Source organism: Vigna umbellata, chromosome 1, assembly GCF_029865625.1.
Source record: "Vigna umbellata cultivar VRB3 chromosome 1, Vumbellata_1.0, whole genome shotgun sequence".
Taxonomy (NCBI): Eukaryota; Viridiplantae; Streptophyta; class Magnoliopsida; order Fabales; family Fabaceae; genus Vigna; species Vigna umbellata.
Window position 1 is genome coordinate 2,543,643 of NC_142165.1, and position 25,459 is coordinate 2,569,101.

The window sequence follows — 25,459 nt, forward strand, 5'->3', positions numbered from 1 at the left end:
GGAACAAAGAGCGAAAGATTCCATGTGGTATCTGTACAGCAGATGCTCAAGGCACATGATAGGAGATCCAACAAAATTCATAAGCATTTCTTACAAGACTACTGGCCATGTCACATACGGTGATAACAACAAAGGAAAAATCATCGGTATTGGTAAAATCCAAACTCCCTCCACATATGAAATTGATAATGTGCTGCTTGTTGAAGGGTTGAAACACAATTTGCTCAATATTAGTCAATTATGTGATAGAGGGCTGAAAATAACTTTTGAACCAAAATACTGTTTGATTAGCAATGGTTCAACTGATGAGTTGTTACTAATAGGAAAGAGATACAACAACATTTACATAATCGATTTTAGAAAAACTTCTTTCCAATCTGTTGTATGTCTTATGTCTAAAGAAGATTATGCATGGTTGTGGCATAAGAGACTAACTCATATTAATATGGGTCAATTGAACAAGTTAGTGTCTAAGGATCTTGTTATTGGTCTTCCTAATATTCGCTATGCTTTTGAAAATTGTGTGATGCATGCCAAAAAGGAAAACAAACAAGACAATCATTCAAAAATAAAAGAGAAATGTTTACCACCAGACCCTTGGAACTATTACATATGGACTTATTCGGTCCTTCAAGGGTTAGGAGTCTTGAAGGAAATTTATATGGTTTAGTAATTGTTGAAGACTATTCTCGTTTTACTTCGACCTTCTTCATTTCTGCCAAGAGTGAAACTTTGAGGGTGTTCAAGAAATTTGTTGGTGTTATTCAAAATGAAAAGGAGCTTAAGATTAAATCGAATAGAAGTGATCATGGCAAGGAGTTTCAAAATAAAGCATTTGATGAATATTGTGCGGAGATAGGAATCTCTCACAACTTCTCAGCACCAAGAACACCTCAGCAGAGTGGAGTTGTTGAAACAGAGAATAGGGCATTGGAAGAACTGGCAAGAACCAAGCTGAATGAAAGGGACTTACCGAAGTATTTCTGGGCAAATGCAGTGAGCACAACTTGTTATGTACTAAACAAAACAGTGATAAGATCAATGATGAACTTGACTCCCTATGAATTGTTTAAGGGAAGAAAGCCTAACATTTCACATCTGCAGATCTTTGGATGCAAGTGTCTTGTTCTAAACAATGGTAAGGAAAGCCTTGGTAAGTTTGATTCCAAAGTCGATGAGGCCATCTTTATTGGCTATTCTCTTACAAGTAAAGACTACCGTGTTTATAACAAAAGAACAATGTGTGTTGAAGAATTTGTACATGTAGCTTTTGACAAGTATATTGATATTTCCACTAATCCCGTACACTCTAGAAAGTCTATAGATGCAGATGATTCCGCTGGAGAGGAAGAAGAAAATGAAGAAATCCTAGAAGAAGAAAATCCTAAGAATGTAATTGATCCCCAAGAGCTGAATCGATTAAGGAATGGAAAACACCAAGGAATGTCTCGACAACCAACACCATTGGTGATATCACAAGAGGTGTTTCCACTAGGCGTCAACTTAATCAATTATTCATGAATGTAGCATATGTTTCTAAGATTGAACCCAAAAATATTGAATTTGCACTTGCGGATGAAAAATGGATGATGGCCATGCAAGAGGAGCTAAATCAGTTTAAGAGGAATAACATATGGGAACTGGTTCTAAGAATATAAAACCATCAGGTTATAGGCACTAAATGGGTCTTTAGAAACAAGATGGATGATTCAGGAGAAATCATCAACAACAAGGCAAGGTTGGTTGCTAAAGGTTACAGTCAAGAAGAAGGAATCGATTATGATGAAACGTATGCACCAGCGGCCAGACTGGAAGCAATAAGGATACTGTTTGCTATTGCCTCAGTCATGAAGTTCAAGTTGTACCAAATGGATGTCAAGAGCGTGTTTCTAAATAGGTATATCAAGGAAGAAGTCTATGTGAAACAACCACCAAGATTTCAAGACTATGAACATCCGAAATTTGTTTTCAAATTGAAAAAGACCTTATATGGACTGAAACAGGCGCCAAGATCATGGTACGAGTGCCTAAGTGAGTTCCTGATACAGAAGGGATTCACTGAGGTAAAGTAGATTCAATTCTTTTCATTAAGAATTCCAAGAAGGATAGATTATATGTGCAAATTTATGTTGATGATATCATTTTTGGAACAACTAATCCTACTTTATGCAAAGAGTTTTCTAAGACTATGCAGGATGAGTTCGAGATGTCCATGATGGGAGAACTCACATACTTCCTATGACGTCAAGTTAAGCAGACTGAAAATGACATCTTTATTCATCAATCCAACAAGTACTGCACTAATTTGTTAAAGAAATACAAAATGTTGGACTGCAGGCTACAACACCTATGACAACAAACTGCTATCTTGACCTTGATGAAGCAGGCAAAGCGGTTGATCAGAAAATGTATAGAGGTATGATTGAATCTCTATTGTAATTAACTGCTAGTAGACTAGACATCATGCATAGTGTCTGTCTCTGTGCTAGGTTTCAGTCTCTACCAAAAGAATCACACCTAACAATGGTAAAAAGAATTTTGAAATACTTAAAGGGAACCAAGAATCTTGGACTATGGTATCCTAGTGGTTCAAACATTTTTCTAGAGGGATATAGTGATTCTAATTTTGGTGGCTGCAAGCTAGACAGAAAGTTCTAGAGGGATATAGTGATTCTAATTTTGGTGGCTGCAAGCTAGACAGAAAGAGCACTAGTGATACATGTCATCTACTAGGATGTTCAATAATATCTTGGCATTCAAAGAAACAAGCTTGTGTGACATTATCTACCACAGAAGCCGAGTACATAGCAGCTGGAAACTGTTGTGCTCAGTCTCTTTGGATCAAGAGTCAACTAGAGGACTACGACATTAGATAATATTCCCTTAAAATATGATAACACCAGTTCAATAAATTTGACAAAAATCATGTTCTTTACTCTAAAAGTAAGCATATTGAAATAAGGCATCATTTCATACGAGATGACATCCTTAAGGGTGAAATTAAGGTCGAATATGAAGACACCTTACATCAATGGGCTAACATTTTCACAAAACCGTTGAACAAGGAAACATTTTACACAATCCGAAATGAACTACGATTTTGGATGATAGTAGCATAAAATAGGTGATAGTCAATTACACTCTGTATGTATGCAACTACACATGTTTTACTGTCACATTTACATTATTGCATACTTATACATTATCTGTAATAATTCCTGTAATACATTGATTCTAAAATACTTGATCTGGAAAGACCTGGAAAGGTTATGCAGGAAATATATTTGCTGACTGAGATTAAATGGAAGGTCAACATTCTGAACAGCAAGAAGTCGACTATGACTATGATCAAATTGATTGATTTTCGACATTGGGTTTCAAGATTCCAAACTGGGAACATCTGTCATCTTTAAACCTTGATAAATATCTGTTGAATGTTTATACATCTTATATCTCTATTTTTATCCATTGTGAATATGTTTGAGATATTAAGTGTTTAAACTGTATTGGTGATTCAAATTGTATCATTTATATTCTGAAATTACTACTGTGGTATATTTGTTCTGATACAATACTTGAATATGATTTTATATGGTCTGAGATATACTCTAATTGTACTGCATTATGCAACTATGATTTGAGATTGAAACATGCATAATGACAGGGGGAGCATTACATAGTGCTGATAGTTCACATGTTTCCATTAAGGGGGAGAAAATATTACTGTCATGTGAATATCATTAATAGGGGGAGCATCATAATATTTCTATCATCTTATCTGATGTATCTCTATATGCGTGATTATCAATGTCTCAATTAATCGATTGCATGCAATATGTATTAGACTAAGTTGGTTGTTATTTTGAAAACTGGTTGAATGCTTGCCATAACTGTCTTAACGGTCATATTTTTAAATATATTGACAAGACATTTATTGTAAGTGGATTGTATTAAATGTGCATTCAATTAATGAGCTTGACTGATGTTAGTCTGTTATAACTGCAAGATGCATTCGACTACATTAGTAGCGAAATCGATTAAAACACGTCTTATGAGTGTATTACTATAAATTGATATTGTTTTGAATTTTGTAAGAACTTTTTGTGAATCTGACATTTTCATATCTTTTACAGAAATCTGTGTGATCTTATAGAGAAAGAAAAATCTCCAAGAAAGAAGATTGACCGTGGTGATCAAAAGACTTGAGGTTTCTTGAGAAGCAAGGCTTGCTGATTTGAACGTCTGATCAATCTGCACAATTGGGTGTATTCTGCATGATCAGGATTTGCAATCTTTGAAGATTGACTTGGATTTCCTGTGGTGTTAGCAGGAAGAAGAACGGTGTTCTTGACTTTGAGACTGTCTCAAAGGGATAGACAACAGAAGAGGGTGTTCTTGTTGTTGGTCTTGTTTGTGTTGTTGCCTATATTTAGATTGGAAGGTTAGAGAGGTGTTTTACACTTTTGATGTGAGGTCTCTGTAAAAACCTTGTTGTAAAAACCTTGATCTTTATAGTGCATTTGCTTCCTGTGGTTGGAAGGACAATGGATGTAAGCTTGGTCGAACCAGTATAAAAATCAAAGTTTGAATTTTCTAATCCCTACACTCTTTTATTAAGTTGATTACGTTGTTAGTATATTTGATTAAATTTATTGCTGCATTGCATATCTTTTAACTTGCGATTCAAGAAAAGTGTAAAAGCATCTTATTTTTGTGATATAGTTTTTGAAAGATTATATTTTGTACACTTCACCAATTCACCCCCCCTCTTGGTGTGAGAAACTAAGCCATCCTATTTTAACAAAGGTGAACTATGTTAGAGTTCAGAAGCAACGTTTTATATTGAAGAAATTTCAAGAAGAAGTTATTGGGATCAGATATCACATGTTTTGCAAGAGGAGTTGAGGTGAGAGGGAAAAATAAAGGAGATATCAGTGGGCGCTTGTGTAGCAAAGTTGGAGAAATCAACTTAGTTTTTCTCCTAATTCTTTTCCAACCAAAAGCTAAAAAAGATTTTATATGAAATTCCAAAAGATATCAACTACGTAAAATGTTTATGCCTATACTTATGCAACAATTCAAAGCAAAAAATAGAAACTGAAGACATAATTTTTTATGGTTTCAATCTTCCTCTACTCCAAGATCCTTTGTTTAGCTCTCATACCAAACCCCCTTTTCAAATATCTCATCATCTTTAAATTTAGAGGCTTTAACATCCTCTTTGTTATGACTTTAGTTCTTTGATTGTTTAGCCATCTTCAGTATGACAATTTGATGGCCAACTTCAACATTAAAAATTTAATGGCCAACTTTAGTGTTTCTGGTTCAAATCCTTGACTTGTTTGGTCAACTTCAGTACTGACTATTTGTGTCTTTTAAGTGAGGGTCAATGATTCAAATATCCTTTATTCCAATTCCCTTTGTTGCGCAACATCCATAGGTGAACTCTAGGATATTCATGATCTTTTCCTGAAAAATAAATGTGAAGAAGAGGTTAAGAAATGCAAATTTAGTTTCTACTCTTCTTGCATTAGGGGGAATGACAAATCTAGAAAAATTTCTAGGCCTTAGGTGCATGACACAATCTTCTTAAAGCGCAAGGTCCACCAACCAAAACCTGAAATGATGACTCTGCCATCTCCTCCGTCTGTTTGATCAGACATCTCACTTGTTGAAGAAGATCTATCTTTTTATCTTTCTTAGCCTTGTTCTTACTTTTCCTTTCTAGCTTGTTCAAAAAGATCAAATCTTATGCATAATACAACATAATAGAGGAAAAAAAAATCAAAGTTCCTTGTAAATTTTCTGCTTAGCACTAAATTTGGTGTTTGATATGCTCTTGCCTTTGTTGATTGCATCAAATCATTAAGGTTTTGTCCATCTTTCATTAAATATGTTCCTTTAAGTTCAATACTCAAAACTGGACTAAAATCACAACATCTAATTTCACAATCTAAAAATTTGAAACATACTTAAAATATGAAATCAATATTTTTGTAATCTGTCTAGTTTTTTCAAAACTGAACCTTCCACGAAATTCTAAAAAATATGTTCTTACATTCAATTTAAGGATCATTAAATCAATAATGTAATGCCAAATGAATCAGTCAAATTAGATAACTATGGCGAAAGTTATGCATAAACAATCAACAAAGGTCAAAGTTATCCTTTTGTAATATGTTTCATATTTTGAAAATTAAACCGCTTCATCCACAAAACTCAAAAAATATGTTTACATTCAAATTTAAGATAATTGAATTAATAATGTAACTAAAAATATAAGAATTAGCTAATTATAAAATTGTGGAGAAATTTATGCATCAAACAAGTAGTAGAGGTAAGACTTTTCAGATTTCAATTAAAGAGAATATTTTCGACAAAATTTTTCTCAACAATAGAAAATACACAAACATTCCAAAAAAGTAAGAAAATATATATATCTTTTAAACTTGTCTCTTGTTTGAGATCTCTTTAAGAGCAAAACAGAAATGAGAGCAAAATAGAAAATAAAAATGGAACTTTTAATAAAAATGGAACCTATACAAAAGTGCAAAAATGAAACTTTACAACTATACAGACTCAACTTACAAGATATCTACATGTTTACAAAAAGAATGGTTAGACCTACCAAATACTTGAACTAAATCCACGACAACGACACCAAAAACTTGATGGGGAAAACTTGGGTTGAGATTTTTATGTTAATTAAGCTTAAGCTCCAAAATCTCTAACATCACACAACATAAGGTTTTAAAATATTTATTCAACTGTGTGACCTATTGGCAAGTGCACCAAGTTATCTATAGTATAATCGAATGAGGGTTATCGTATCCATAAGGAGGGATTTAACAAGCATATTGGAAGTTTGATTTTGTGTTTTTGTATTTTAGAAAATATTGGTAGTAGTATATATTATATAGATTGAGTGAAGTAGAGGGTATGAGGGAATTTCATCTCATATTCTTCCACTGCACCACTATTTTCTTATTTATCTACTTACGCAAACCATTCATTGTTTTGAAAGTGCTATGTAAATGTAACTTTAGGCCCATTCCTAGCACCTAGAGCCTAAGATCATTAAACTTTAGTATGATTCCTCAGTGACTGCTTGAATAAATCACTTGCATGAAGATCATTACTCTCTAACCAGTCTTAGATCTATTCCTAGCATCTAAATGCCAGAGGAAAATTAGTTTGACCAAAACTTGGAATCAATTCTCATTCAATCCCGAGCTAATGAAATAAGATGAGTGATCAGTTTATGTAAAATAAGCACAAAACTATTTCACAAACATATTGAATGAAATCATAAATAAATATTTAAGAAGTAAGAAGTACAGATAATTAGAATTGATTACATCCAACCTTGACATAAGAGATTTTAGCTACTCATAGAATATTGCAATGCAATCCCAATATCATTTAGACATAAGATTTATAGTGAAAGCATCTCTCTCGAGTCTCACAAACTCATTTCTACTATACTACTACATATTTGATTCTCCACTCATCCTAAAATAAAAACATGAGGTTTGTATTTATAAACGATCCAAGGTGGTGCTTAACTCCAACTTTGGCCCTTGAACTGTAGATAAGAGGTTTTATTCTATATCTTTCCAAACTGTCTTTCTTAAGGATTAAATTGCACATTTTGGGCTCAAGCTATAAAATTTACATTTGAGATCTTTCTAAAGGTGGATGCGGTTTTCTCCTCATGAGTGTTTGCTCTTGTGGCTTAAACCTCATACTCTAGTGCTTCAGCCTTTACCTTAACTTCTTTGAGAATGAGTCTTTATGGCTTAGCCTTATATTTATTGCTTCAAGTTTACCTTTATAATGAGTGTTTTTGTGTGGCTCAAGCCTAAACTTTACTACTCAACTGCACCAGTATCAGTTTTGTCCAAAATTGCTTGATTTCATCTATTTTCTTTATTCTTTTCATTTTGACTCTCTATTAATATCAATAATTGAAAATTAAAATAAATAGGGATGAATTAAATATAATCTTAATAAAATTAAGACAAAATATAAATACCAATATTATTTTAAAATTTACTTGAATTAGACATTTATCACTTAATAGATAATTATTTCACCACTTTATTATATCTTTATTTAAGTCAAACACTATTTTTATTTATGTCAAACATATTATTAACCAATAAATAGATATAGAAAATATATATATTAACTCGTACATTTACACATATCACAATATTAATACTTAAAATATAAGTCTTTTAAAAGTTATTAATTGATATTTTATTTATTGAATATTCTTAGTGTATAATTTTATTTGTAGTCTATATATATTATTAACCAATAAATAGATATAAAAAAATATATAAACTCGTACATCTACACGGATAATAGAACTTTGTGGTACTCTTTTAATATATATATATATATATATATATATATATATATATATATATATATATATATATATAATATATATGTTTAGGTTATAATTTAAATTACTACAATATTTGTACAAATCTTTTAATGGATTTATAGTATCCTAAATAATCTTTTATGCTGTTACAATATCTAAATTTTTACTTTTTTAGTTTAAGGATTATGCAATAGAGATGTTGAATTATATATTTTTTACATAATAAAACTGTTTTAATTTAATAAAAAAATAAAACTATCAATATTAGCTAAAATATATTTAAGTATGTGAATTTGTGTTTATTTATTTCTTTTAGTAATAAAATTAAAAAATAATTTTTTTGTCATAATTATTGAAAAAACAATTATAAATATAAATTATTTTTATTAGTTTCTAAAATTTCATTCTAGGTTTTTATTGTGGATAACTAGCTTAATTTAAAGAATAATAATAATAATAATAATAATAATAATAATAATAATAATAATAATGCATATAGAAAAGAATAGTGACAAAATAATTATATCATCCTTTTTAGTTATATATTATGGTATAAATAAAAGACATTTTTAGCTATATATTATTTTTATAAAATTATATTTTTTAAATAATATAATATTAATAAAATAAAAATGTATAGACATATATACATGCATTTTTGCCAGTAAAAAATAGAATGGTAAAATTTATACATTGTAAAAAAGATTATAAAAGAAAATCTGTTTACTATAATTACCAGTAGAAAAAACATTTATATTTTTATTACATTAAAATAGTAGAATTACAGAAATATAATTTTACAAAAACAATGTTAAAATATATTAAAATAACGTAGTATAAAATTATATACAATTTTATAAAAAAGACATTAAAAAATTAAGTAAAAATTATTAATTTATTGTTTAAAATTAAACAAAGGTTATTCAATTACTTGATTAAATAATAAATTAATTTTGTATTGATCAAGAAATAATAATTTTGATAATATACACACTAAAGGAAATAATAATGATGTATTTTTTTTATATAATGTTACAGAAAATGATAATAAACGACAATGAAATAGATTAAATTTGAAAAGATTATGCGCCTCATAAAGGCGATTGCAAAAACTTTTAGTGCATTTTATATTTATTTATATATTTGATATATTTGATGTCACTTTCGTTGTCAGGTTTCAATACACGCCTCTCTGTTCCATCATCTCAATTCAATTCATAGGTTTCTGTGGCTTCTACTGTCCATACCATAACCTTGCCTAAATTTTTTGTAGATAATGAATTTCAGATGATTTCATCTTTCTATTCTTCTTTCTTCTGAAATCATCACACCTTGGAATTCCATTGCTCAATTTGCTAGTTGTTTATCCCTTTATCCTGGAGCACACCCCATTTTTCTAAAGCTGATCAAACGCTAACAGATAAAAAATGGCTGTCACTAAGGTCTACATTGTGTAAGGATATTTTCAACTGCTACTTTAGTTGAATTCTTTTATCATTCATATTCTAGCTGAAACATTCATCAATCATACTCTTCAATTTTATAGTTTGATGACCTTGAGGTGTTGCATCAATCTCTGTAGGTATTACTCTTTGTATGGACATGTGGACACCATGGCAAGAGAAGTGCTAAGAGGGGCTTCTGCAGTTGAAGGTGTTGAAGCAACACTCTGGCGGGTAATTCTTTCTATCAGTTATAATGTGCAAGTTTCTGTTTTGGATGACAGGTCCCCTGATGCTAAATTGTGGTTTTGGTTATCTGTTATGGAAATCTTGAAAACGAATCTCTAATGGCAGCAATTTCAGTTTGAGTTTGCAATTTTTTCAATTTGATCCCTTCAATTTCAGTTGATAGTTTGTTTTTGGTTTGTGAAAACAGGTACCTGAGATGCTTTCTGACCTAATATTGGAAAAGTTGAAAGCCCCTTCTAAACCAAATGATGTACCAGACATAAGGCCAGAACAACTTGTAGAGGCTGATGGTTTGATATTTGGTTTTCCTTCTCGTTTTGGCATGATGCCAAGCCAGCTCAAGGCCTTCTTTGATGCCACTGGTGGGTTATGGGCATCTCAAGCACTGGCTGGCAAACCTGCTGGAATCTTCTGGAGTACTGGTTTTTATGGTGGAGGCCAAGAACTGTCAGCGTAAGTATCCCCTTCACAGTGCCTCAAAATGTTTCATTTGGTTCTTCTCACATGAATAGAAAAGAAAATAGCCTCTTTCTATAAAAGAAATAGCCTTAATGTTAGTAAATTGGTTCCATCCTCTATGCAACTATTGATCATACATTAGAACAAGGAGTTGTATTACTTTTCAATTTGCATGACTGTCTACACCTTCCCTCAATACTAGCATGAATTATATGCATCAATAAATCTCATTATTTCTGTTGTTACCCTGATTTTAGTTTACTTCAGTTTATTGTTTATATTGTGTTTGCAGATTGACAGCAATAACTCAATTAGCTCATCATGGTATGCTTTTTGTTCCTCTTGGATATACTTTTGGAAGAGGCATGTTTGAGATGGATGAAGTTAAAGGAGGCTCTGCTTATGGGGCTGGAACTTTTGCAGGAGATGGATCTCGTCAACCTACTGAACTAGAACTGCAGCAGGCCTTTTACCAGGGTAAATACATTGCTGAAGTAACGAAAAAGCTAAAAGGCTAACCTCTCTGCCTAACATAAGATACTTTCAACTGTGAAGTTCTTATAACTTTTATTGGACAGGCTTGAGGTTACTTTTACTGATGAACAAGATACAAAGGTCTCATGTTCCTTTTCTTTTTCTGGGTTATGTGGCTGCAAGAATATATATCTTCTGATGAAATAATAAGATATTTAGTATTTACAAAGTAAGAAGAAAATTGTGCAAATTCTGAAACTTGGAATCATCTTTATTAGTATGGCTTGTCATGAATCATATTACCTTACTAATTAATCAATCAAGAAATCACATTTCATATTTATATTTTTCATGCATTACAAGGTTACACCATTTCCTGATTCTGCCATAAACAGAGGATGACACATTTTCCTTGAGCTGCGTAGATAAGAATTACTTTTATTGAACGCAAATTGCAACTAATAAATACCAATGATAATTTTTTATGTAGTATAAGTGATTTTAATGGGTCTATAACTAGCAAATATTGTTTTGTTGTACACTTAAATTTTTAAGACATTCAAGCCTAATGAAACATATAACAGAAGCAATATCATGCATTGTCCTATTGTTGTGCTGGGTAGTTTATCATACCAACGAGTCATAATTTTCTTGTATTCGCATTAAGAATGAATAGCATTTAGATGGTGGTTGGAAAAAATTGGTGATTATGCAACACTCGTGGATTTATATTTTGGTTAATCATACGTGCAAACTCTGTCTAACAAAAGTCAAAGGTTTGTTTATGAAAATAGACGAAAGAAGAAAATGACAACTGAACTAATGCTTAAATAATAAGTGTTTATGTGTCTTAGCAAGAATTGGTCACATAACATGAAAAAATGGCACCATATCAACCGGCATTTCAGGATTATAAATAGCTGCTTCAAAGCAATTCAAATAGAATTAATCAAATTAAAACTCATCCTCAAATTCATGATATTCAGGTATAGCCTCAAGCTAAAGAGAAAGATGCTTGTTGACTCAAGCCAAACTACTAAAATAATTTTGGGTGAAAATCAGTAACTGCGAAAACAGCAGTAGTTTTTATTAATTTCTCACCATCAAAAACATGTGAGTTGAAAGATTTTGGAGTAAATATGGTATAGAAGAAATGCACTTTACACTCATTTGAAAGTTAAACCTGTTTAGATGCATGACTAATGTGCACATTTTCTAGAAAGAGAGAACGAAGTTGGTTGCAAAAAGTAAGGAATGTAAATACCTTGTTTCACTAAGGGCCAAGTTTGGTTATTGTAGAATCCTAAGAATAAAATTACTAAAGGGGAATGTTATGTTCTTTGATTATGGAACCATTCAAAATTTTGATTAAATAAAAGAAGTCTCAAACTACTTGGGATGATAGTAAGATTCTTATACTATGCTCTTAATTAGACATAGTTGCAAATGATATTTAATCATAAGGACAATTATCTAGACCTACAAGACTTTAATTAATTCTTAAAAACAACACTTTCAATCTAGATTAAAGGTTGAGTTGAATTGTCACTTCTCGAAGGCCGATTTAAATCAACCTGAAGTAAAGTTCGAGCCAAGTTAGCTCGAATTGAAGGTTGAAGGTAATAGTTATAGTCAAGTCGAGTTGGGTCGAAGTCTGAGACTTATAGGCTCGGGCCGAAGGTTGAGACATGTTGTCTCAAGCCGAAAGTTGAGACAAATTATCTCGAATCAAAGGTCAAGACAGGTCATCCCAAATCGAAGGTTGAGACGAGTTGTCTTAGGTCAAAGGTCAAGACTCGTCATCTTTGATTGAATGTCGAGATTGATGATCCCAGACCAAAAGTCGAGACAAGCCAATCAAACTGAATGTCATGACAGGTCGACTCGAGAAAATGGTCGAGATGGATCGTCCTAGATTGAAGATGGAGACAGTCCAATTTGGATCGAAGGTCATAATTGTTTGACCTAATTAGAAGATTGATATAGGTTGACCTAAGATAAAAGTTGAAATGAATGGGTTCACGTAAAATATCAAGATAGTAAGCATAACTAGAATGTTAAGTTTTGATTTATATATTGATTGATGCTTGTAGGTCAATAATATATTTAAAAGATTTAATATTTTTTTCTATGTTTGAAAAAGAGTCTAGAGACTAATTGTGGCCTATAAGCTTTTGTAGACGGTTTATCCTAGGCTTTTTTACTATGTAATTTTTTTTTATCCCAACCTATCTGGGTCTAAGCAAGTTGTCTAGAATTGGTCAAATTGATAGCTATACTCTATGTTAAAATTAAAGGAGATTAAATGCAACCGGACTTTCTTAAAATCCATAGAGGTCCCTTACCCATTAAAACAAGTATAAAAATCAATAAAGATAGGTGAAACATTATTACCACATTTAGTACATTGAAACTATCTGGAAACTAACTTTAATATGGAGTACATTTTACATATAATCGTCAAGGCGAACAAATACCGAAGAAAGAGTTCTAGGGAGCAAATAAAAAAGAAAACCAAAAAACAAGTAATCGAAAGAAGATAAGTTTTACTAGGTTTTTGAATCCCAACAATAAAAGTTACCATCAGAGGAGAGTTAATCCCATGATATTAGTCTCCTAAGTAGAAAAACCTCATGGCTTAAATACTTTATCTTATTCAATGTAGGACACGTTACATCTTATCTTATTACAAATGGATAATCACGTGTTAGTTAGTCAGATGTCACATCAATTTACATAAGACCATTCCAAGACTCAAAACGATAGTGTAACCCTCATGTTAATAATTTTTCATTGCTTTCAGTTGGAAGAGCTGGCCTTTTCTGATTGATTAGTCTTTAATTTAATTTACTTTAATGATAGACAAATCCTGATTGAAAAAATATTTCTTATTTTTTTTAATATATTTACTAATACTATTACTCTTATGATATATAGATTTTTCGAGTCGTCAAATACCAGCTTAGAAATGTTTTTAACAGTTTTTAACTACCAAATAAACCTAACTGAAAAATGATCAAACGAGAAATTTTCTAAAATGAAAAATAATAATGCTTTCATCATTTAACAACTCTTAAATTTTACTTAATAATAAAAAATAATATAACAAAAAAACGGACTATATAATAACGGTAGCATTCTTAAATGGTGTAACTCCATTAACCTTCAAGGCTGGCTCTGATTCTTATTTAATATTTTCTCTTTCTTTTTGTACAAAAGAAATATGCGAACTTTTATTTGAAATCCAAACTCATTGCACTGGATTGATCCAAATTTACAGTAAAGTAATATTTCTAATCGTGATTTCTTGTTAAAATCAGAGATTGAATTTCTAAACCTTGATTAAGGTATCCGAATTTAGAATCACTTGTCCAACGTCTTCTGATTTTTTACTCTTTGATGTCTTACTTGAATTCTTTCATACTTCCTTTCCTTGTTTTCAATTTCTTCAATAATCCTTTGCCCTTCTTGTTTCTCTTTCTTTCCTTTGAAATTTACTTTGTGGCCTATAACAATTGAGCATGCTGAACTGATTGTGGCCTATAATGATTTTTTATTTGATTAGATCCACGAAGAAAAGCATCAGTTCTTATTTCAGATCTGCATCTATGTTGTACGATGAAAGGTCAAACTGAAGTTGAATCAAACTCACAAACTGCCAAACCTTAGGGAAGAGTTAATCACAGTTCCACCCACCATACTTGAAAACTGATGGCTGAAATGAAGAAGAAAGCAGGGTTGATCTTCTTTACCATACCGGGGATTGGCCACTTAGGTTCATCTCTCGAATTAGCACAAATTTTGATCAACCGTCATAACCATCTTTCAATCACGATGATCTGCATGAAGCTCCCTCATGCTCCCTATTCCGATGCATACATCAGATCAATTACAGCTTCACAACCACAAATCCAAGCCATTGATCTCCCCCACGTAGAACCCCCTCCACAGGAACTACTAAATAGATCAATACCACACTACATATGGACCCTCTTGCAGATCCTCAAACCCCAGGTCAAAGCCACCGTACAAAACATTTTATCATCATCTCAGTCAAATCCCGTCATTGGGTTGGTCATAGATGTTTTCTGTTCACCGATGATTGATGTGGGAAACGACCTGGGCATCCCTTCTTATTTGTTCATGCCCTCAAATGTTGGGTTTTTGAGTCTCATGCTTTCCCTTCAGAAACGTCAAGTTGGTGATGTGTTCTGTGATTCTGATTCAAAATGGTTGATTCCGGGTTTCCCTGATCCATTTCCTTCTAGTGTTATGCCTGATGCTGTTTTTAGCAAACAGGGTGGATATGCTGCTTATTATAATCTTGCTCAGAGGTTCCAGGACTCCAAAGGTATCATTGTTAATACTTTTTCAGAGTTGGAGCAGTATGCTATTGATGCATTATGTAACGGTCAAATTCAAACACCTTCTATCTATGCTGTTGGTCCACTGATTAATCTCAAGGGTCATCCTAACCCAAATTTGGATCATGCACAACATGACAGAATATTGAAATGGCTAGATGAGCAACCTGATTCTTCAGTAGTTTTTCTTTGTTTTGGAAGTAGAGGAAGTTTTGATCCACCTCAAACAAGAGAAATAGCACAAGCACTTCAGCGTAGTGGAGTTAGGTTCTTGTGGACTAAGCGTTCTCCACCAACAACAACAAAAAAGGAAGAGAGAACGTTACCAGAAGGGTTTTTAGAGTGGACAGAAGGTAGGGGAATGCTATGTGATTGGGCACCACAAGTGGAGGTTCTGGCCCACAAAGCCATTGGGGGGTTTGTGTCTCATTGTGGATGGAACTCTATTTTAGAAAGCTTGTGGTTTGGAGTACCAATATTGACATGGCCTATTTATGCAGAACAGCAGCTGAATGCTTTTAGGATGGTGAGGGAATTTAGATTGGCAGTGGAGCTGAGACTGGACTATAGAAGGGGTAGTGATCTTGTAATGGCGGAGGAGATTGAGAATGGGCTGAAACAGTTAATGGATAGAGATAATATGGTACACAAGAAGGTGAAAGAAATGCAAGAGGTGGCTAGGAAAGTTGTACTCAGTGGTGGGTCTTCTTTCAGCTCTGTTGAGAAACTCATTGATATCATGACATTGAATTTCATGGTGGGGTTGCCTAGCCACTTTGATGAATCAATTAATGAAAAAGCCTAACTATGTAGTGCAAGCAATTGATTGCACAAGGAAGGTGATACGTCAGTGTGAGAAGGTTTCTTATTATCAAAGGAATAGGGGAATGCCATTGGCATAGCTTTGAGATTGTTTCTGGATTCAGACCTCATGATCAACCAGTACTTAAGGCATAAAATTACAGCAAAATAAGGATTTTCCGTCTTCAAAATTTTTGGAGAACGTAAGTTGGAAAGTGAAATTGCTGCAGGTGTATCATAGATGTTGGTCTGCAATTTGATGTTATGACAGGAAACAATTGATGACAGTTGTTGAATTTCATAGATGAGGTTTCCCGCTTTCTTTGAGTCAATTGATTGCACAAGGAAGGTGATCATTTTAACTAGACAACGTTTGGTGAATAGAAACTGATGAAACTGATGAAACCAATGTATTCACGTGTAAGGGTTGTAATTGTAGTAATGCTATTTGCTGGCATTTGAACTAAGGAAAGAAATTGAATGATCTCAGTCTTGTTTAGAACTTGCTTGTAAGATCCTCAAAAGAAGTTACTTTTATAAAGTGATATTACTCTTCTATTTTTTTTCTTAGATTGGAGCACTAACAAATTAATATAAAACTTATTTCTAAAAAACAAACCTAAATTTTTCTGGGAAAGTTAGGAACAGTGAAGGATGAGCACATGGGTAGAGTAGATAGACTTCCACCAAGATAGGCTATGTAGTATGTTTTTGATTTGCAGTGAAAATATTACAAACTCACGTTTAATGTAAAAGACACAAAAATTTTGCTTTTCATAAAACAGTCATAGACATTGTTCTTGTGGATGTCGTTAACTTCTAAAATTCATATGAAGCATTTTTTAGATACGGTTTTAATAACATATAGGATTATAGATTTTAAATGGTTTTTTTAATGAACTAAAGTCTTAAAAGATAGTAAATATTTTAGTAATGTTTTTATTATAATTAATATTAATTTTAATTTGGTATTGTCTATTTTATTCTTTTATTATTATTATTATTATTATTATTTGTTATTATTATTATTATTATTATTATTATATATTTATTTTTTCTTAAATTCTTCACCATTTCTTCTATCTTACTTTTTCTTTTCTTTTTTTAAATTCCTCGAATAAAATCCTACAGTAGTTATTTAAACAAATTATAAATAACTTAATTTTCTAAGGACAATTTTTGTAAAAACTCATTTTTCTAAACATTCTCGTAGTAATTTTAAATAATATTATAACACTTTAGTAACACTAATAATTATAATTAAATTGAATTTCATTTTAATTATTAAACTAGAGAATATTTTATCTCAAAATCTGTTAGCAAAATGAAAAAGATAAACATCTTGCTTCAATAAAAGATTTTGATGATAGATGTTTTATAGAGAAAGTATTGAAGAATTAAACAAATGTTTGCTTTCAAGAAATACTTTGAAGACTCAATAATTAAGTTGTTAATGATTAGTAATTTGTGTATTATAATTAATTTAGTTGTTCAAGAGTCGATAGATAGAACCCAAGTAATAAAACACTCAGAAATTTTTTTATTTTTCATAAAAGTGTATGTGATAATCGATTATCATTTAAGATAATCGATTATCCATGAAAGCACGAATTACCAAGGTTCGCAGATAATCGATTATCACTTATGATAATCGATTATTAGTGACAGTTGCAAACTTGACTCTTCGTTTTTTAACCTAATTTTCAAATGCAAAAGTCTATAAATAATTAACTTAAACAACTTTAAAAGAACTTTTCACTGAGAGTATTAGAGTTGTGTGCTTAAGGGAAACTATCTGTATGTGAAAAGGGAGCTTGTGTTACTTGGTGCTTGTAGGAGGAAGTGTACTTTCTTAGTATGTCTAAGTGGTGGAGTATACTTACAAAGTAGAGTCAAGTTGTTCATCCTTTTGTGCATCAAAAGGAGGTGTCTTTCATCTCTTATCTGTTAAGGGTTTCTAAACTGAATCTTTATTTCTCTACTATAAATTGTTACTTATTTTAGTGGAAAGGTTAATCCCTCTTTCGAAGAGATTAACAACTTGACGTAGAGTCTTTTAATCCGAACCAGTATAAAAATTACCTATGTGTTTTTTCTCCATCCTTCTCTACTTTATTTATTTGCTTTTATTCAACGTAAGTTTTCATATTTATCAAAGAAACTTTAAAACAAAAATTTGTTCAAAAGAAGAAATTTTTAATTCAAACCAATTCACCCCTCCCTTCTTGTTTTTGTGTCCGATTACACACGCTTAAACATTCCGCTGTGCAATACGATTCCAACAAAATCAGCATAATTCATGATTCATAGTATTCAAAATATGAACTAACAACTTAATACAGTTTCTTAAAAGGCTAAAACATATTTTTATACTACTCCTTTAGTGACAAGTTCCAACTCTACTGATGTAATCAATTCTTATTTCTGCTTCTATATTTAAAATATAATTATCGTAAAAGAAAAGAAATAAAAGACACACAAAAATGGCAAGGGTAAGCTAATAATCACAAAATAAACTCCAATTTGAAGAAACTATACTTTTCACAAAAGTTGTCAAAATAACTTCGTGAGATGTATAAAAAATAAAAAAGATAAGTTAACTAGGTTCAATCATCAAATTAAAGAGTCCTATCTTGACCAAGTCTTCTAAAAGACTAATGTATCGATGACCTAGGGAGACTATGGACCTGTCATATTGACCATCTTCTCCTCCTTCTCTACAACAATAACTTAAGTGGAACATCATACATTTGAATCAATATTAACAGAGTTAATTTCATTAGCTCTCTGAATATGATCCTCCTTCATATAATATCATCTGTCTTAGTTATCTTCTTCAACAAGTCATACAGAACAAGTCTTCTTCAATCACTTGGACTCTAACTTAAAATAAAATTTTCTCCTTGAAAATAACCAATTTAACAACCACAACACACTAAAAATATTTATGCATATATATGCATTGTCAAACACATAGAAAACAATCATAATTATAAAAGCTAGCATACAAAAAAAACCATTTAGCAAGATATAAATCGCTTCTAGTATGAAAAAATGTTACATAGTTACCACCCAATTCCAAGCAACAGAAAAACTTATTTTATGCACTTTAAGTATTTTCTCATCCTCCCAAAGTCTTCACTTTCTAATTCACATGTGTTTAATCTTTTTAAACTAAAGTATTAAGACTAGAAAGAAAACTCATTAAACACCATAAAAACATTCAATCCTACAAATCCAAACAATAATATTACCACAAAAACATCAAAATCACATCCATTCATTATTTTCATTTTATAGGCTAACTTTTTCATACATATACAATTTCATATGAATACATTATCAACCATACTTCAACTTTTTATACCATCATCAAACCACACTTATTTATAAATTTTCTTGCATGTCAATCTCTCTTATAATCACATTCATACCCACTTCATTTGAATAACAAAACCAACCACAATAAGTTGTCCAAATCAACAACTTCTCATCACATTTATAAGAATTTCATAGTTTAAATCAAATCACCCCTTCCCAGGAATTACTTGACTACATCCGTACTCAAATTATTATCACAATTAATAACATACATCAAAATCATGCTTCTCATAAAATTACTCTAAATTACAATAAGCATATACCTATAATACTCAAATTATTATCACAATTAATAACGTACATCAAAATCATGCTTCTCATAAAATTACTCTAAATTACAACAAGCATATACCTATAATATTCATACTGCAAATTTTTCTTTAAAGTTTAACAATAAGATGTTAAATTTTCAAATAAATTAGTTTTCCTTACTTAATAGAGCTTGTCTAGCGATGCTTTCTCCCTAAAATAACATCACATGCAAAAATAACTCTATTTACACAACCAAAGACCCGACTAATGATTAAGACAACATTTTAGGATAAAAATCAGAAAGGGTTTCACTAAAAATTAAAAAAACAACATGTAACTGAAAATGAGCTTGCATGCAAGGAAAATAGATTGCTCTTATAGAGAAAAGAGAAAAATTCAAACTTACCTAAAATAGAATTGAAAAAACGTTTTGATAAAAATTTTCTCACTCACTTGTGTGATGTTGAATCTTAGCTTAATTAGAAATTTGGAGAAAAAAATGGAGGTTTTTGAGAGAGCTAAGATTTATAAAAAGAAGAAAAGGTTTTCTATTTTATGAGAAAAAGGAGAATTGGGATTCTGACAATTTTTCATTAATTTTCCTGCTAAAGAAAAAGTAAAATTCTACTATATTAATTTTTACATAAGCTTTAAAAGTAAAAGAAAATATTAAAGTATCAAATTTAATAGAAGTTAAACTTAAAAAATTGTTATTATATTCATCATTATTGAAAAAGTAAATTTGTAATAAAACATTTTAAACATTTAAAAAAAATGAAAATACCTTAATATAATTTATAAGTAAAAAAAATTAAAATTTCAAATTTAATAAAAACTAAACTTGAAAAAGATATTATTAATTAATCATTATTGAAAAAAATAAAGGTATGATATGTAACATCCCAAAAATACAGTCTAGAACTATATAATAAATAATCACATTCAATAGTAATCTAGATCAGTCTTACACTAAAGTAGAGCATACGCTCATGACCGAACGACCTTACAGAAAGAGTTACAAATTTAAACTTTACATGATAAGCAAACCTGACCGAACGGTTTACAGAAGGAAATATCGAACGGTCATACTTAATAAAAAGGAAGGTGATCGAACGACCACCTTACTATAAACTAACTACTGACTGAACGTCCTACTGTTCGGCCTTCACTTCTACCTTGATCAGATTCTCTTCTTCCAACGCCTCTTCCAACAACTCGTCTCCTTCTACTCACATCCACAACGGATGATCATTGCAATGACAAAGATGAACGTACAAAACAAGACAAGACAGGAAACACAGATTAAGCTTATGTAATTTAATTCATGTATAAACATACATTTTCACAAAATCAAACACACAATATATATATATATATATATATATATATATATATATATATATTTCATCATACGTTCATACAAAGCCTAATACTAGACTGACTGTCCGGACTGTATGAAATCTGTGTAGCTACAGGCGTTCGTGCACCCGGGTGATGTAGTAACTAGGATACCCTCAACAGCTGCCACCCGAGGTTAGTCCTATCTGTCCAAAGTACCCCTAAGGACTAGAACCTCCTGTCGTTCCCACACCTGACTTACCCTCCTCTACGTGAGGACAAGTAGAGGTCTCTAGTTCTAGAATAGATTACGACCGAGAGGATTATTATCGGGTTGAGAAAGAAACCGAACGCAATAAATATTGCAAGAGCGAACGGAACGAACGTTAATTATAGGGTGAGCCAATTAGATGAACTGAATCTTGAGAGCTCCAACCGAACACCAAAAAGATCATGCCAAGTACTAAGACTCTAGGCTGGAACCAATGGATACAGACACTTCAAAACAGTCAAAGAATAATACTTAAAAGCAGTCACATAAGGAGACCGAACGTTTATGAATACTTAGCTTATTTGAGTTTAACATCAAGAAAACCGAATGCCAGTCAATGGCCAAACACGGTAGAGAGAGAACTCTATTGAAGTTGGACGAATGCAATTTTCCTCAATATAAATTATGAAAGAAACGAGTACGAGCGCTTGTGTGAGACCGAGCACTACTCAGTACGAGTGCTTGGTGTAAGACCGAGCACTACTCAGTACGAGCGCTGGGTGTAAGACCGAGCACTACTAAACTTATATTAGAAGGTTTGATAAATATAATAAGATACTATTGAAGTAGTGATTTAAGAATAAACGAGACTATACAAATACATATACTAGTGGAAAAATGACATTTTATAACGATCATATTATAACGTAGTTATGAAAATCAGTTATAATATCTAATACAGTAGCAAACTTGTAAATAATTTAATTTATATTATAACGGAATTATAAAAATCAGTTATAATATCTAATACGGTGGCAAACTTGTAAATAATTTAATTCATATTATAACGAAATTATGAATATCAGTCATTATATAAAAAAAAAAGCGTCGCAGAAGTTTAAAAGATATTATAAGGGAGGTAAAGACCTTTGTTATAATACATGAGTGGATATAAAATTTTGGTAATATATTATGCCTGCTTTTGAAAAACCGGTTATAGTATCTCTTTAACCGTCTTGACTTCATCAATGGGCCGCTTACTCTTAATCATCTTCACACAGATATTCACACAGAAACCCTAACTGGCAGGGCACCATCAAGTCTCTCGGTTGTAACATTTCATCACAAGAGCACATCTTCATCATAAGCTTTTCCCTCTCGCTTGAGAATTTTTAAGCCGTAAGTTTCCATTTCTCTTCACATATCTGCATTTTTGTTTCACTCATCATCCAACCACATCTACTGCTAGGGTTTCTCACAAACCTTCATCTTTTTTGCCTTTACCTTCGATTCCACCGATTGAAATATCATTTTCCACATTTTCCACCGATTATAATCACGTTCTACCGATTATAATCCCTTTCCACCAATTAAACATTGATTTACACCGATCAATCGGTCAGTTTAAGGTTTCTACTCCATCTTAGGGTTTTTCGCATCGAATCCTAAGCATAACTTCTCGCTTAGAGTTCTCGTCTTTGATTCTCTCTCGATCTCGAGCTTGTTCTCAAGTTTCTACTCCATTCCACTGCGTCGCCTCTCTAAGGAAGCTTAAGGAGGTCCGAATCGTCTTCGCGTTGCTTCGATCGACTTTTCCTCAGGTCGTCTTCCATCAACTTATTGCTTCGAAGTTGTTGTCGGGGTGGATGGCTTGCTTTACAGGAGTGTTGAGGCAGTGTGACATTGTTATAAGGTACGTGGTTTCTTGGGTTAATGTGCTTTGAGGGTTAATGACCATAAACAAAAACAGGTGAAGAAGAGCAGAGAGCAATGAGTGTTCGGTCCAAAAACTTGAGCTCAGTATTCTATGCAGTTTCGTACCATCCCATTCAAGCTGACATCACCGACGACATGGATGTTGTTCCTCACGACAATGCTGTTTATCGTGCTTAACTCTGTTCCTCTATTGGCCTCTGTCTGTTTTTCTTTTTCCTTCACTTTTTAATAAATTATTACAATTTTGGTTCCTTTCTAACCCTTACTAACCCCATAAATAATTGATAGTTTTTTTCTTTTTTTATGGATTTGCTTTTGCAGCCAGCGACTATATCCTGCACTTATGTATGGGCTACCTGGCAAGGACTTTTGTATGTACTAAACTCTTTAGTTAGAACTTGTGTGTGCAATAAACATTGGTCTCAAGCTTTGGAATGGTTGTTGAATTTTATAATGTGTTGTTGCGTCTTTGCCTGCCCATAAAATAAATGTTGTCTGGTGTATTTACGTATCTATTGGTTGAGCTCTTGATACTGCTGAAATCTTGTCCAGTTCTTCATACATTTTTACATTGGTATTCCTTTGGTGAAAATTTCTTTAGAGTTGATTTTTCAGGGAATGTGGATTCCAAAAACAAGATATCACTGCACTGTGAATTGAACTGACATGTAACCCTTTTTATAATGCTTTGTTTTTTGTCTTGTGTGTTTTATTTACACTGTCTCCCTTTTAATGCTTTGTTTTTTATGAGGTATAGGAGTTTGCTATGATCTGTGTTTATATTTGTTTTTACATCTTATTCAGTTGATTTGTTTCACTTTTGAGGCCATTGGAGAGGATTATTCTGTTGAACCCGCTGATACTAGGAGACCATTCCGTGCTCTCCTTGATATTGCTCTTATCAGGACTACAATGGGAAATTGTGTCTTTGGTTCCCTTAAGGTGATCTATATGCAATGCTACTTGGTTTGTTTCTGATTTATTAGTTGATTAATTGAATAATTGAATATATGCAACGGGAAATATGTCTTTGGTGGACATGTTGCTTCTTATATGAAGGTATGGACATTTGCATTTGCACATTTTTTATTTAGAGCATGATGGTTCATCAGATATTGTTCTACAAGACTTACAAATACCATGGTTACTAACTTGCTAAAAAATGATAATTATGTATGCTTATGAGACTTGTTATTATAACCTAGATGCTCTCTGGAATGTTTGTTTTCCTTTCTAAAGAATGATGATCTACAAAATACTTGTCTTGCCTCTCACCTTCTCCATGGTTTATCAAATGTTTGATGGGAAACATATTCTTAATGCATCATGTCTTCTATTCATACAGTAAAGAGAATGAAGATCTTTCAGCAAAGGCAAAGGCAAAGTTCAGCATATCTTTCAGCATAGGCCTAGTTATGAAGTAGCCACACCATTATGTATATACTTTTTTTTTGCATTTTTCTAGGTAATAATCATGATTAGGCCGTATTAGTAAAATTATATATAGTTCAATTTTGATGAGTTGAAATTGATTCTTTCTAGACCTTAGCTTTTTTGCTTTTAAATCCTGTCATGTATTAATCATTCTTGTAATGTTGTACAGAGTATCTGTTCCTAATTATTAGAAACGTGGTTGGTTATTAATTGAAATTAATCAAACCTAGCCAATGGCAAAACCTTTTTTTTTTCATGTTTTGGAAGTGAATGTCTGTATAATTTGAAATGGATATTCAAATATGCTTTAGTTTATCAAAAGAGGGTTTCGAACCCTATGATAGCTTTTTAAATTTTTAATTAAGAATACGAGAAAAATTAAATAAAAGAGGATAATACTAGAAAATTTGATTGGATGTCAAAATGTAAGCATGAATTTTTTTTTATATGAAAAACAACTACATAATAACCTATGTTATAATAGGTTAATTATGATATTAGGATAGGTAAAAGGAACTACGATATAATATGTTGAATCTATTATAACTTAATTTTTAGCTACGTTATAAAATGTGCATACCTATTATAACGTCCAGAACTATATCTCCAGTGTCATTTTTGTACGTTATAAAATGTGATTTTTGTACTAGTATATATATATATATATATATATATATAATTTTTCACAAAATACCCAGATAGAACTACGCTTGGCCGAACGTTCAAGCATAGTATTACAACGCGAAGACGCTCGTCCTCAACTAGGATTCTTCCCAAATGAAAGAATCCAATTCTAACCAAGTTTATTAGCATTACCGAACGGTCAATGATCGTTCAGTGACGAACGTACAATATCATAGGGAAATTTCATATTCAGAATTCATGTATATTCAACTCATTTTCTTAACATATAGTTTCATAACTTTATACATTCATATCATAA

At 31.8% G+C, this 25,459-nt stretch overlaps 2 protein-coding genes and 1 pseudogene across 10 annotated transcripts; all 3 read left to right on the forward strand.

Moving 5' to 3' along the window:
* The first annotated feature begins 9,575 nt into the window (after nt 1-9,575).
* Nucleotides 9,576-11,362, forward strand: LOC124836678 (putative NAD(P)H dehydrogenase (quinone) FQR1-like 3). The gene is made up of 4 exons (XM_047311854.2): nt 9,576-9,848; nt 9,978-10,071; nt 10,274-10,539; nt 10,838-11,362. Exons 1-4 carry the CDS (start codon nt 9,823-9,825, stop codon nt 11,061-11,063), a joined length of 612 nt encoding a protein of 203 aa, XP_047167810.1. The 5' UTR covers nt 9,576-9,822; the 3' UTR covers nt 11,064-11,362.
* A 2,809-nt stretch (nt 11,363-14,171) lies between these two features.
* LOC124836679 (UDP-glycosyltransferase 71K1 pseudogene) lies at nt 14,172-16,754 on the forward strand (annotated as a pseudogene). The gene is made up of 2 exons (XR_015779762.1): nt 14,172-14,366; nt 14,585-16,754. The product of XR_015779762.1 is annotated as a UDP-glycosyltransferase 71K1 pseudogene (transcript).
* Nucleotides 16,755-22,334: 5,580 nt separating this feature from the next.
* On the forward strand, nt 22,335-24,772 carry LOC124842356 (uncharacterized). 8 transcript variants are annotated; one of them, XM_088091591.1, is made up of 5 exons: nt 22,341-23,059; nt 23,180-23,281; nt 23,404-23,453; nt 23,908-24,024; nt 24,428-24,772. In XM_088091591.1, exons 2-5 carry the CDS (start codon nt 23,222-23,224, stop codon nt 24,504-24,506), a joined length of 306 nt encoding a protein of 101 aa, XP_087947717.1. In that variant the 5' UTR covers nt 22,341-23,059; nt 23,180-23,221; the 3' UTR covers nt 24,507-24,772. The 8 variants fall into 8 exon arrangements, 4 of the variants coding, with proteins under 4 accessions (XP_087947717.1, XP_087947715.1, XP_087947707.1 ...); XM_088091589.1 differs by having other exon boundaries at nt 22,342-22,545; nt 23,117-23,281; XM_088091581.1 differs by having other exon boundaries at nt 22,343-23,059; nt 23,117-23,281.
* The last annotated feature ends 687 nt before the right edge of the window (nt 24,773-25,459 follow it).

What these genes read in the sequence shown, in the direction of transcription:
- LOC124836678 (XM_047311854.2), top strand. Translation starts at nt 9,823, where the DNA reads ATGGCTGTCACTAAGGTCTACATTGT. An exon ending in GTCACTAAGGTCTACATTGT is followed by an intron (nt 9,849 to 9,977) that starts GTAAGGATATTT and finishes CAATCTCTGTAG; the next exon opens with GTATTACTCTTTGTATGGAC. An exon ending in GGAGGCCAAGAACTGTCAGC is followed by an intron (nt 10,540 to 10,837) that starts GTAAGTATCCCC and finishes TTGTGTTTGCAG; the next exon opens with ATTGACAGCAATAACTCAAT.
- LOC124842356 (XM_088091589.1), top strand. Translation starts at nt 23,174, where the DNA reads ATGCAGTTTCGTACCATCCCATTCAAGCTGACATCACCGACGACATGG. An exon ending in GCTACCTGGCAAGGACTTTT is followed by an intron (nt 23,454 to 23,907) that starts GTATGTACTAAA and finishes TTCACTTTTGAG; the next exon opens with GCCATTGGAGAGGATTATTC. An exon ending in GTGTCTTTGGTTCCCTTAAG is followed by an intron (nt 24,025 to 24,427) that starts GTGATCTATATG and finishes CTATTCATACAG; the next exon opens with TAAAGAGAATGAAGATCTTT.